The 13786-nt window shown below is 46.3% G+C and overlaps 1 protein-coding gene across 1 annotated transcript in view; it reads left to right on the top strand.

The window, feature by feature from the left end:
• Positions 1 to 13786, top strand: part of cacna1ha (calcium channel, voltage-dependent, T type, alpha 1H subunit a) — a 362311-nt gene that overhangs the window by 6112 nt on the left and 342413 nt on the right. The window contains exon 3 of the mRNA XM_086000548.1: positions 1825 to 1922. Within this exon, the coding sequence (XP_085856674.1) occupies positions 1825 to 1922 (98 nt within the window). The remainder of the gene's footprint in view (positions 1 to 1824; positions 1923 to 13786) is intronic.

Here is a 13786-nt window from a genome sequence, read left to right as displayed (position 1 = left end):
CCCAAGGCAGTTACATAGAATGAGCTGCTTAAATTAAGCTTTTAAAAATGTAATTTTCCTCAGAGGAACTTTCTGGGCTTTGCCTGGCTGCTGTATTATATGGAGATTTGTTTTCTTTAAGACTTGTTACAGACACCTTTTTCAAATTAAGAGAATGTTCTCTGGCATGAATGCAATAACCGGCTTTATTAAGCATTCCTGTTACTGCACTGGTGGAATTGGCAGAGTTTGGAAATATAATGTTACTGTGGGGTGACTCAAGAAAGAGCCCACACCACTTGTATTCGAGTGATCAACATCCATGCTTATAAATGAGGATTTACGTTAATAGTCAGAAAGAGTATAAAGGCAACCCCCAGACTGGTGGCAGTTAGGCAGATGCCTCTTAGAGCACAATGGTTCAGTTCTTATTCCTGGAAACCACACTTTGTGCACTTCACCTTTTTCTTTTAATGGCGTAATGACTTTTATTTCTGGTAGAAGGTTCAAAAAGGCAAGATAGGCTATAAATTACTGTTGGCAATAATAGCAGATAAATGATTAACATTTTTGTTTGACATTCCTCTGTCTGCCATTTTAGTGGGAGGACAATAACCCATTTATTTTGAGTTATTGAAATATTTTTACTGTCATACTTAAAACATCCATAACCCTTCCAGGAGAAACTGTTTTTTGGTTTGAAAGACAATATTACAGTTGGCTCCAAAATGCCAGACAATACAAAAATATAAAAGTAGAAAATAAATCTCTCATCTTCGCAATTCACATCCCCTTCAGTAATTTCTAAATTCAGCATTGCTGCAAACTACGCTTTTGTGTACTTTAGGATTTTCCCCTACAATAAAAGTGCTCAAATGTTGGTTATACCTGCAGCTTAAATTATCACCTGCCCATGCCACAGTCTATTTCAGTGTAAACCCTTATCTTTGCATGTCACACGGCCTATATTCAGCACTCTTTTTGAACTGCAAACTTTTTCGGGGCTGTGTTAGCTTTTTTGAAGCTTATACTAGGTTTATATGTTCATATGTGTGTCTCCAAGCCACTCCGCTAGATAGTACTATCAATAAACCACACTCAAGTTGGTCTCACACTGCAAATAACTAACTGGATTTATATACAGAAATTAAACAATGGGGACACATGCAGAACAATACAACATTTTATACAAGGTCAGCAGTAACAGGCTTGGATCTTGTAAATCAACACTGCTACAGACAACAGTGAATGTAATGAAAGTCTCTTTATCAACAGTCTGTAAAAGCTCCAGCACTCGCGTTTCAGTTCTGTTTTGCTCAGGATCATCCTGGTTCCCACGCTTACATGGTTCAATTTTTCCTCTCTCTCCTTTGTTTCAACTGTCTCAGACTAAAACCTCCCGTTTACCTTTTGACATGCCTGTATTTCACACCCGCTGTAGAACCCGACCTGATTTTTGTTGCATTAAAAAGTGAACTTGACATCAGTTTAGAAGAAAACCAGTTTACTCTTGTTTGTTTACATCAATTGATGTCATTACGAAAAATATTTGAAATTTTACTATGCCATAATTATTACTCTGTTAAGGCAGAATAGATGTAATCTAAAGCACAAATGTGCTTTGACTATTGTATGTGATTTCGGCAGGCAAGGTACTGTTAGGGAGATTAAAGCCCGAAAACTACCCCGATAAATGGATAAACACCTGTCTTGAGCAGTTTAATGGGCAAGCATAACTACAGAGAAACATTTTCAAAGAAAAATGTGATTATTTTTCCACAATGGTTTTGAATAACAACATACAACATGGTTTTAATGATAAACTATATGTATTTTTGATTCTAGGATGCTGGAATATTCACTGGATGGACACAATGCGAGTCTCTCAGCAATCCGAACTGTCCGGGTTCTCAGGCCATTAAGAGCCATTAACAGAGTTCCTAGTAAGTTTATGATTTTCCCCTTATTTTCAAAATTGATGTAAATTATTTCTGTCTGCATTCTGTTTTGATTTTAGTACTGCTTATGGTAAGTGATTCTCCCTAGATTGTTTGTTCATGTATGACCTGGAAGATGCGGCTAATTTTCAAGACTGGATTTTCTTCTGCTCATTGAATAAAAGGAACATTTTGGGCCTTCGATCTTGGTGCAAACCCACCACTGACCTCCAGTTCTGACCCCACCAAAGTTTGCAGGGTTGGGGGAGGTCACCCTAGCAAGGCTTTCCCAAAACTGTTGTGGAAGGTCAAGATTTGCTGTATCCAGGTTCTAGACTCATTTGTAAACCTTCTGCCAGGCTCCTGCCAGAATTATGGTGGGGTGCACTGGAAGGGTTTGTGGCCCTCTTATCTTTTTTATCAAAGTTCCAGGACTGTTTCATTTTGTTTACTTAACCAAATAGCGCTGATTTTAAAAATAAATCACTTATTAATACTTAATTATTTTCACAGAGTAACACAGGTAGGTTTCACAAATTTTACTTTATTTCATTACCTTTTACAGTTGTTTGTCAGTCAGTCAGCCAGTTGTACCGAGGATTGCAGGCTGCAGTTGGACGGGAATCACGATCCTAGTTGTACCCACATTGCTGCTGACAGCTCTAAAGATAAATAGAAAAAACTTTGCATAATTTTTTTTGTAGTTCTTACAGATTTTTTTCTCTCCAATGTTGTCTTCCCATGCTATGTGTTGTTCCCAGTTGAGAAATTGGACAGGCAGTTTGCAACCAGAATTCTGGCTGTGCCACTCGGTTTCTTTGTCCTCCTAATTGTAAGGTGATTTAAGACATCTTCTTGCTTGTCAAGAATGCTATAGAAATGCAAGTGGGTAGTCAGGAGCAATGTTGGCCCCTTAAAAACTGAAAACAGTGATAAGAAATCACGGGATTGGGGGTAATATACTGGCATGGGTGGAAGATTGGCTATCTAACAGAAAACAAAGAGTTGGGATAAATGGTTCATTCTTGGGCTGGCAATCAGTAACTAGTGGTGTTCCGCAGGAGTCAGTGCTGGGACCCCAACTCTTTACAATCTATATTAACGATTTGGAGGAGGGGACCAAGTGCAACGTATCCAAGTTTGCCGATGATACAAAGATGGGAGGGAAAGCAATGAGTGAGGATGACATAAAAAACCTGCAAAAGGACATAGACAGGCTAAGTGAGTGGGCAGAGATTTGGCAGATGCAATATAATGTTGGAAAGTGTGAGGTTATGCACTTTGGCAGAAAAAATCAAAGAGCAAGTTATTATCTAAGTGGAGAGAAACTGCAAAGTGCTACAGTACAAAGGGATCTGGGGGTCCTGGTGCATGAAACACAAAAAGTTAGTATGCAGGTGCAGCAGGTGATCAGGAAGGCCAATGGAATCTTGGCTTTTATTGCAAGGGGGATGGAGTATAAAAACAGGGAAGTCTTGCTGCAGTTATACAGGGTATTGGTGAGGCCACACCTGGAATACTGCGTGCAGTTTTGGTTTCCATATTTAAGAAAAGATATACTTGCTCTCGAGGCGGTTCAGAGAAGGTTCACTCGGTTGATTCCGGAGATGAGGGGGTTGACGTATGAGGAAAGGTTGAGTAGGTTGGGACTCTACTCATTGGAGTTCAGAAGAATGAGAGGCGATCTTATCGAAACATATAAGATTGTGAAGGGGCTTGATCGGGTGGATGCGGGGAGGATGTTTCCACTGATGGGTGATACTAGAACTAGGGGGCAGAATCTAAGAATAAGGGGCTGCCCTTTCAAAACTGAGATGAGGAGAAACTTCTTCACTCAGAGGGTAGTAAATCTATGGAATTTGCTACCTCAGAGAGCTGTGGAAGCTGCGACATTAAATAAATTTAAAATGGAGATAGACAGTTTCCTAGCAGATAAGGGAATTAGGGGTTACGGGGAGAGGGCAGGGAAGTGGACGTGAGTCTAGATTCGGATCAGCCATGATCCTATTGAATGGCGGAGCAGGCCCGAGGGGCCGTATGGCCTACTCCTGCTCCTATTTCTTATGTTCTTATGTTCTTATATCGTCAGTGATAATAAGGAAATGGCAGATATGTTGAATAATTATTTTGCGTCAGTATTTACAGTAGAGGAAGATGTAACTAGAATTTGGCCTTTTGGTTAAAAGTTAAAAGTCTCTGTACTTCTATTAATCTTTGATATCAGGTGTAATTTTAACCACTCCAGAGCGGTTAGAAATCCTGCCCAAGGGTTCTACAAATCTCCTTCATTATCTTTAAAGTAATCAACTCTACTGGTTATAGACACAGCTGGTGATGAAATCAAACCTGAGCCATTTGATGCAAGCTATAGTAATCAGTTTTAGGGATTATAATCCCATTTCCTGGAAAATTTTCAGGAATCAATCTTTTAATGTAAGGAAATAAAACTTTCTAAAGTTTAAGTGGGCTTGTTTGATTTCATCACCAGCAGTGTCTGCTGCTAGTATTGTTTAACTTTATGTAAAATATAATTTTAAAACTATCAAAATGTGAAAAAGTGGATTATAGGAATTTGTAGTGCAACAAATATATTTGTTTGTTTTTGACCTGAGTGCACAATGAAATTGGAATTCAGGCTTGGAATTTCCTGTTAATTTGCTCCCAAAGACATGAGCAATTACAGCATAAAGCCAATTTACGGTGGAAAAGATCTATGAAATTCGGGTGTAAGTGTGTTACACACGTACTTACGATACGCCTGATTTTTCTTGACCCCTTACTCCCATAAGTCGAGACCTGCACCTGTACGCACAGTGGCTCATTATCAAAGGAAAATGGAATATGAGCACAAACTAGCGAAAAATATAAAAATGGATTGTAAAAGCTTCTATAGGTATGTGAACAGGAAAAGACTGACGAAGGTAAATGTAGGTCCTTTACAGTCAGAGACGGGAGAATTTATGGGGAATGAGGAAATGGCAGAGAAATTAAATAATTACTTTGTTCCTGTCTTCACGGAGGAAGACACAGATAACCTCCCAGAAATACGTGTGGCGAGAATGAGGAACTTAAAGAAATTATTATTAGTAAAAAAAACAGTACTAGCAAAATTAATGGGGCTAAAAGTCGATAAATCCCAAGGACCGGATGACCTATATCCTAGGGTTTTGAAAGAGGTGGCCATTGGGATAGTGGACGCATTGGTTGTCATCTTCCAAAATTCTATAGATTCTGTAACAGTTCCTGCAGATTGGAGGATAGCAAATGTAACCCCACTATTTAAGAAAGGAGGGAGAGAGAAAACGGGGAACTACAGACCTGTTAGGAAAATGCTGGAATCTATTATAAAGGATGCAATAACTGGGCACTTAGAAACTAATAGTAAGATTGGGCAGAGTCCACATGGATTTATGAAAGGGAAATCCTGTTTAACAAACCTATTGGAGTTCTTTGAGGATGTAACTAGTGGAGTAGACAAAGGGGAACCGATAGATGTGGTGTATTTGGATTTTCAGAAGGCCTTCGATAAGGTCCCACACAAGAGGTTGGTGAACAAAATTAGGGCACATGGAATTGGGGGTAATATACTAGTGTAGGAATGGCTAGATTCCTAACTAAAGGACTGAGGTCGAGTCAGTCTATCAAACAAACGATGTTTAATACTAATCAACAGAGTTTAAAACGAAAACACAGGAGAACTACATTACAGGTCTGTACTCTTTGCTGGCTCCACGAGGACTGGCTAGGGCGGCTCCCCAGCCTGACATCATGACGTCATCACGTTTTCCCACCACTGGAGGATCACGTGATCAACGTGATGACGTCATCGCGTTTGGTCTCATTCTTAAAGGGACCGCGCTATGTACATGCAATGATATGAACAAAGATACAGATTCATTCTGTAGCTAATAATTTGTTAAAGATAATTATGTACATTAGATCAGAGTCCGCTGGTGGCCCTGCCACATGCGCCCCCCCAGAATTGTCTTTAACAGTAAAAGTCAATCGACTAGGAGGTCTGACAAGCCTGTCAGAGCGACTCCTGTATTCTTGGAGTGGATGTTGTTGAACAGCGGGCGGGCTGGAAGCCTTCGGTCTGGCGTGGATGCAGCGGGAGGTCGACCACGTCGTGGTGGCTGTGCAGTCTCTACTGGCCGGTCGATGTCCAGGTGTGCCGGTTTGAGACGGTCAATGGATATGTGGTCGGGTTTACCACCGATGTCTACAGAGAAACTCTTGTCGCCTGTCTCCAGTACGCGAAAAGGGCCTGTGTAAGGGGCCTTGAGCGGATCCCTATGAGCATCATGACGAATGAATACAAATTCAGCATTCTTTAGCTCCGCTGGTACGTGTGAAGATGGAAGGCTGTGATGCGAAGTTGGGATAGGCGCAAAAGCCCTGGCTGTTTCCTGGTGGCTGCTGAGTTGTTCGGCTGCGGACCACGGCTCAGTTGGAAGCGGCAGGAAATCTCCCGGTACGCGGAGTGGCTGGCCATACACGAGCACCGCAGCGGACGATTGCAGGTCCTCTTTGGGTGCCGTGCGGAGACCCAACATGACCCATGGAAGCTTATCCACCCATCCGGTGCCTTGGAGGCTGGCCCTCAGCGATGTGTTTAACGATCTGTGGAAACGTTCGCACAAACCATTTGCTTGCGGGTGATAGGCCGTGGTGTGGTGAAGCTTGGTGCCGAGACCCTGGGCCACAGCGTTCCAGAGCTCGGAAGAGAACTGTGGACCGCGGTCTGAAGAAATGTCCGCCGGAATGCCGAAACGTGCGACCCACGAGGAGAGGAATGCTCTGGCGACATCAGCGGCTGTAGTAGACACCAGAGGAACTGCCTCTGGCCATCTAGTAGTACGATCGACCATGGTGAGGATGTGTGTGAACCCCTGCGACGGTGGAAGCAGCCCAACGAGGTCCACGTTGACATGGTCGAATCGACGTTCTGGTACTGCGAACGTGGCCAATGGGGCCTTAACGTGATGTTGCACCTTAGACGTTTGACAGACGACGCAGGTGTTAGCCCAGTCGCGGATATCCTTACGCATTCCTCTCCAGACGAACTTAGCCGACATTAATTTTTGAGATGCCGTCACGCAGGATGCAAAAGCCCATGTATGGTGTCGAAAACTTTGCGGCGACTGGAACGATCGGGCGGGGATCTCCCATGGAGACATCGCAGAGTAATGAGGTGCCTGCAGCGTGGAATTGCACATCGGTCGGTTGGAGGCTAGAGGTGTCGGTGCGATACGCCTGTGTTTCAGGGTCGGATACCTGATCGGTAGCCATGAGGGCATAATCGATGCCCAGCTGGACCGCCCGTATGGTCGCGTGAGAAAGGCAATCAGCTACCAAGTTGTCCTTGCCAGCTACGTGTTGAACGTCTGTCGTGAATTCTGAAATGAAAGTTAGCTGTCGCTGCTGTCGAGCCGACCACGGTTCGGGACTAGTGGGGTACCGCAAGGATCGGGCCCCAGCTATTCACAATCTATATCAATGATTTGGATGAGGGGACTAAATGTAACATTTCCAAATTTGCTAATGATACAAAGCTTAGGTGGCAGTGTCAGTTGTGAAGAGGATGTGAAGAGGCTTCAAGGGGATCTCGACAGGCTCAGTGAGTGGGTGAGAACATGGCAGATGGAATATAATGTGGATAAATGTGAAGTTATCCACTTTGGTAGAAAAAACAAAAAGGCAGAATATTTCCTAAATGGTGAAAAATTGGGGAATGCAGATGCTCAAAGGGACCTGGGTGTCCTTGTACATGAGTCACTGAAAGTGAATGTGCAGGTGCAGCAAGCCATTAGGAAGGCAAATTATATGCTGGCCTTCATTACAAGAGGATTTGAGCACAGGAGTAAAGAAGTCTTACTCCAATTATATAGGGCTTTGGTGAGACCACACCTGGAGTACTGTGTACAATTTTGGTCTCCTTACCTAAGGAAGGATATACTTGCCATAGAGGGAGTGCAACGAAGGTTCACGAGATTGATTCCTGGGATGGCGGGACTGTCTTATGAGAAGAGATTGAGTAAACTAGGCCTGTATTCTCTTGAATTCAGAAGAATGAGAGGGGATCTCATTGAAGCATACAAAATTATTACAGGGCTTGATAGGGTGGATGCTGGGAGAATGTTTCCCTTGGCTGAGGAGTCTAGAACCAGGGGCCACAGCCTCAGGATAAAGGGTAGGCCATTCAGGACTGAGATGAGAAGAAATTTCTTCACACAGAGGGTGGTGAATCTTTGGAATTCTCTACCCCAGAGGGCTGTGGAGGCTCAGTCATTGGGTATATTCAAAACAGAAGTCGATAGATTTCTGACTAGTAAGGGCATCAAGGGATATGGCGATAAAGCCGGTGAATGGAGTTGAGGCAGAAGATCAGCCATGATCTCATTGATTGGCGGAGCAGGCTCGAAGGGCCGAATGGCCTACTCCTGCTTCTATTTCTTATGTTCTTATGTCAGTTTTTGCAGCCCTTTTTATGGCTAGGGGTTCCTCGGAATTTAAACATTTTAAATATAGAAAATGTTCAGACTTAAGAATTCCAAATATCAAACAAACTGCACATTTAACCTTATCCAATGTTGCTCTGAATTTTACTACATCCTGCAGAACAACATGATAGCTGTCAAACAATTTTTGGAATATGATCTTTGCAATTCCAGGAATTATGCCAATTTGATAACTCCCCAGTGTCAAGACTGTAACACATTACAAAGCCATAGCATTAGTCACAGTTAGAACAAATATTTTTTTCTAAAATATGTATAAGCTTGCAAAATTGGTTTAGTTGGGTGTCCATCAGACCTTTTAATTGATCTGCATAACTTCCTAAAAATCTCAGTTAAATGTTACTTTCTTAAATTTACCAGATTGTGCTCATTTCAGAGCCCCTGGCCGAAAGGGCCAAGGATTAGGGGCTAGCCTTTTTATGAGGAAGGGAGATTTGAAGTTGGCCCCTTTGTAAAGAGTCCACGGGGGCCATCCAGACTTCTTCAGGGGAGGAACCTGGCAGCCCTCCACCCCAGCACCCTCCCCCCACCCCAGGTCAGCTGCCACTGGCATTTCAAGGGTCTTTAGCAGAAGGCTGTCACAGATACATCCCAAAACCACCACTTCTCCTGGCCCTGCTCTCTGAGCTCACAAACTTCATCAGGGTCAGTGGCTGTAAGTCGGCATATCCTGGCACTGACACCAGGAAGCAGCCCCTGCGATTTTCGGGGCCTATATTTAATGTATATCTTGAATTGTTTAATACTATTTTCCTTGTAGCATTCAGAGAGTTGCTGTCCTTTGAAGAATCTCCACTGCAAAAGTGCAATTTATCTCTCTCTATTAAAGTTGTCAGCTCATTTTAAAGGAAAAAGTTACAATATCGTACAAGTGTTTCTTGACAAAAAAAAGTTAAGGCTAGCTTTATAGCACTCTAGTCTAGAAGGATGATTTGTTCTATCACATAAACAGAAAGGTAGTTTTTGTACTCTTACTCAGAACGGCATAGCATGAGCTTAAGGCCCATTTTCCTAGTGAGTCATGCACTGAATTTTTGCTGAATAAGGTCAAGTCTGCCAACTTTTTCCTTGTGTAAACATCAGGTCAGATTGAGGGCAGTCTGGAGGGCTGAAATTAATCATTTAAAAGCAAATAAGAGTAATTCTGTTATTTCTGTCTGTGGGCTTTCAGATATTCCAGTACATTATTGAAATAAATCATTTATAAATAGAGAGATTTAGAACATTTTGTTTGCTTCTGTTATGTTTTGACTTTAAAGAGACAGCATCTCTTATTCCTTGTCTTTTTAGGCTGTATTTAAAACGATCAAATACACACTTGCTTTTACCATTTGGTTTAACTTTTTTAAGGTATTTAAGGGTACTGGTGATGCAGCCAGGCATTCCTTTCAGCTCTGAGAATGGGATTTCATTCCAGCCTAGACACTTGTGATGATAGCCTTTTCTTCTCTGACTGTTAAACATCCTGGGTGAAATTTAGCTTTGGTCTGTCTGCATCTAGCTGCTTGAAGGTGATGACTAGATATAGCACATGCGGCATAAACTGGGCAGTTTTGCTCAGGGTCATAAGAGTAAATAATGGGGATGGGGCAAGAGATTATCATTGAAGCACATTGTTGGGGCAGGGGGTGTATGACCAGTTAATCTGTTTCTGGTGGTTTTGGTTGAGGGACGAATGTTGGCCAGAGCACCAGAGCTCCTTGCTCCTCTCAAAATAGTGCCATGGGGTCTGTAGCATCCATCTGAACCATCAGAACAAGCAGACAGGGCCTCAGTTCAAAGAGCAGCATCCCTCACCACGCAGCACTTCCTCGGTACTGCACTGAAGTGTCAGCCTAGATTATATGCTGAAGCTACTTTTAGCGCCCCGAAAAAGTTAGCGCCCCCGCGCCCGAAATTCACTGGTAACGCCCCAAGAGGTAGGTGGGGCGCTACTGGAAGCGCCCCGCCTCCCTCTTGGGGTGCTACAAGTGAATATTGTGGCGCTACGTGCCGAGGTACTGCAGACCTTCCTCGCCTTATTAAAGGGGAGGGGCCTAGCGCAGCATGACCCGGGGCCCAGCTGGGCCACCAGGGATCGGAGTGTCGGCAAAAGAGCTTGGCACTCAAGAGAAGTGCCGGGCTCACGGAGCGCAGCTGGCACTCCGCAAGGGGGCTTCACAGAAGACTGGGGACGGCAAAGCGGGCAGGTGCTGGCAGGCAGCCAGCAACAAAAATGGCCGCCCAGCACCTTCCCTTTAATTTGCGGCGCAGGTAGGCCCCCCCGACCCCGTCGGACATGGCATCTGGCGGTAAGTCAGGGGCACTACCGAAGATCACAGCCGGGACATGAGTGGGGCACTGCGCACGGTGATGACGTCATCGCCAGTGGCGCCGCGGGGCGCTAACGGTTACCGCCACCGCTAACCTCCCGCTGAATTTCGCGAGAGGCGTTAGCGGCACCGCACCCAGGCGCTAGTAGCTTTGCGCCCAGTTAGCACTAACGGGGGGTGCAAATCGACTGAATTGTTCCCCCTAAAACTTTACCCACCACTGATGTTAAACTGACCGGCCTGTAGTTACTCAGATTGTCCTTACAGCCTTTCTTGAACAATGGTGTCACATTTGCCATTTTCCAATCCTCAGACACCTCCCCCGCATCTAGGGAAGATTGGAAAATTATGGCAAGCCCTTCCGCTATCTCCTCCCCCAATTCCCTTAGCAACCTGGGATGCAAGCCATCTGGACCAGGCAACTTATCCACTCTTAAGCATACCCAGTCTTTCTGGTACATCCTGTCTATCAATTTCCACCCCTTCCATTGCTTCTACCTTTTCCACTTCTACCGATATTTTGTCAACATCCACCTCCTTAGTAAACACCGATACAAAGTACTCATTGAGTATTCTAGCCTTGCCCTGCGCCTCTAAGCATATATCACTATGGAGGTAGTGATCAAGCTGTACCATCTAATATCGACTGAGCTACAGATAACCTTGTGGACTGGATAACTGCTCCTGTGGGGAGTGAAGATTAGAATAGAATTATGCTTTTACTAGCTGGAGTGCCCGGCGGTGCCGAGGGTTTTTTGAGGGCATGTTGTTATGAAAAAGGTAGAAATAATTTTTATCTATATATATCAGTGAGTCTGTCCGTCTGTCTGCCTGTGTGGGGGAAGGAGAGAGAGGCCGTGGGAAGGAGAGAGAGAGAGGGGGAAGGAGAGAGAGAGGGGAGGGGAAGGAGAGAGAGAGGGGGGGGAAGGGGAGAGAGAGAGGGGGAAGGAGAGAGAGAGAGAGAGAGAGGGAAGGAGAGAGAGAGAGGGAAGGAGAGAGAGAGGGGGAAGGAGAGAGAGAGAGGGGGGAAGGAGAGAGAGAGAGAGGGGGAAGGAGAGAGAGAGAGGGGGAAGGAGAGAGAGAGAGGGGGAAGGAGAGAGAGAGAGGGGGAAGGAGAGAGAGAGAGGGGGAAGGAGAGAGAGGGAAGGAGAGAAAGAGAGAGAGGGAAAGAGAGAGAGGGAAAGAGAGAGAGAGGGGGAAGAAGAGAGAGAGAGAGGGGGGGGGAAGAGAGAGAGAGAGAGAGGGGGAAGGAGAGAGAGAGAGAGGGGGAAGGAGAGAGAGAGAGAGAGGGGGGGAAGGAGAGAGAGAGAGGGGGAAGGAGAGAGAGAGGGGAAGGAGAGAGAGAGGGGGGAAAGAGAGAGAGAGAGGGGGGAAAGAGAGAGAGAGGGGGAAGGAGAGAGCGAGAGAGAGAAGGAGAGAGAGGGGGAAGGGGAGGGAGAGAGAGAGGGAAGGAGAGTGAGAGAGTGGGAAGGAGAGCGAGAGTGGGAAGGAGAGAGAGAGGGAGAGAGGGAAGGGGAGAGAGAGGGAAGGGGAGAGAGAGAGAGGGAAGGGGAGAGAGAGGGAAGGGGAGAGAGAGAGAGGGAAGGGGAGAGAGAGGGAAGGAGAGAGAGAAGAGAGAGAGAGGAAAGGAGAGAGAGAGGGAAGGAGAGAGAGAGAGAGAGAGGGAAGGAGAGAGAGAGGGAAGGGGAGAGAGAGAGAGGGAAGGGGAGAGAGAGGGAAGGAGAGAGAGAAGAGAGAGAGAGGAAAGGAGAGAGAGAGGGAAGGAGAGAGAGAGAGAGAGAGGGAAGGAGAGAGAGAGAGGGGGGGAAGGAGAGAGAGAGAGAGAAATGGGGGGAAGGAGAGAGAGAGAGAGAGAGAGAGGAGAAAAGAGAGAGAGAGAGAGAGGGGGGGAAGGAGAGAGAGAGAGAGAGGGAAGGAGAGAGAGACAGAGAGGTAAGGAGAGAGAGAGAGAGGTAAGGAGAAAGAGAGGGAAGGAGAGAGAGGTAAGGAGAAAGAGAGGGAAGGAGAGAGAGACAGAGAGAGAGGGAAGGAGAGAGAGACAGAGAGAGAGAGGGAAGGAGAGAGAGACAGAGAGAGAGAGGGAAGGAGCGAGAGAGAGAGAGGGAAGGAGAGAGAGAGAGAGAGAGAGAGGGAAGGAGAGAGAGAGAGAGAGAGAGAGAGGGAAGGAGAGAGACAGAGAGGGAAAGAGAGAGGGAAGGAGAGAGAGACAGAGGGAGAGAGGGAAGGAGAGAGAGAGAGAGAGGCCCGGAGTCCCCGTGCGCAGAGTAGCGCCTGAGGCCCGGCCCGAGTCACGCCAGCTGAGCTCGCGCTTGAGGGCCAGCCCGAGTCACCCGAGCTGAGCTCCCGCTCCGGACCGCCGCCCAACATCAACAACAAACACCGTCCTCACCTGTCACCCCAGCTGCGCTCGCGCTTGAGGGCCGGCCCGAGTCACCCGAGCTGAGCTCCCGCTCCGGACCGCCGACCAACATCAACAACAAACACCGTTCTCACCTGTCACGCCAGCTGAGCTCGCGCTTGAGGGCCGGCCCGAGTCACACGAGCTGAGCTCCCGCTCCAGACCGCCGCCCAACGTCAACAACAAACACCGTCCTCACCTGTCACCCTGCTGAGCTCACGCTTGAGGGCCGGCCTGAGTCACCCGAGCTGAGCTCCCGCTCCGGACCGCCGCCCAACGTCAACAACAAACACCGTCCTCACCTGTCATGATTAGCCGCAGCTTGCTTATCGCTGGGCGGGGAGGAAGGAGGGAATGGCGCCTGATGACCGCGAGTGTGTACTCCCGCTTCGGGGGAGAGAGAGAGAGAGAGAGAGAGGGGGGGAAGGAGAGAGAGAGAGAGAGAGAGGGGGAGAGAAATTCCTGAATCAATACTAATGAATGAACAATTTCCTCACCTCCATTACCATTTTTTTAGCTTCAGGCCCGGCCGGTCTTTAATGGCCGCCACTCACCTCAGCTCAGCTCCCGCTCGGCAGTTTGAAGGATTAGGCTCCGCCCACAAATGCTATGAAACGCCCCCCAATTGGTCAACCATCA

Source organism: Somniosus microcephalus, chromosome 11, assembly GCF_052327205.1.
Source record: "Somniosus microcephalus isolate GS21.2 chromosome 11, FLI_Smic_1.0, whole genome shotgun sequence".
Lineage (NCBI taxonomy): Eukaryota > Metazoa > Chordata > Chondrichthyes > Squaliformes > Somniosidae > Somniosus > Somniosus microcephalus.
The sequence above is the reverse complement of the archived record's forward strand: the minus strand, read 5'-3'. Positions and strand labels throughout refer to the sequence as shown.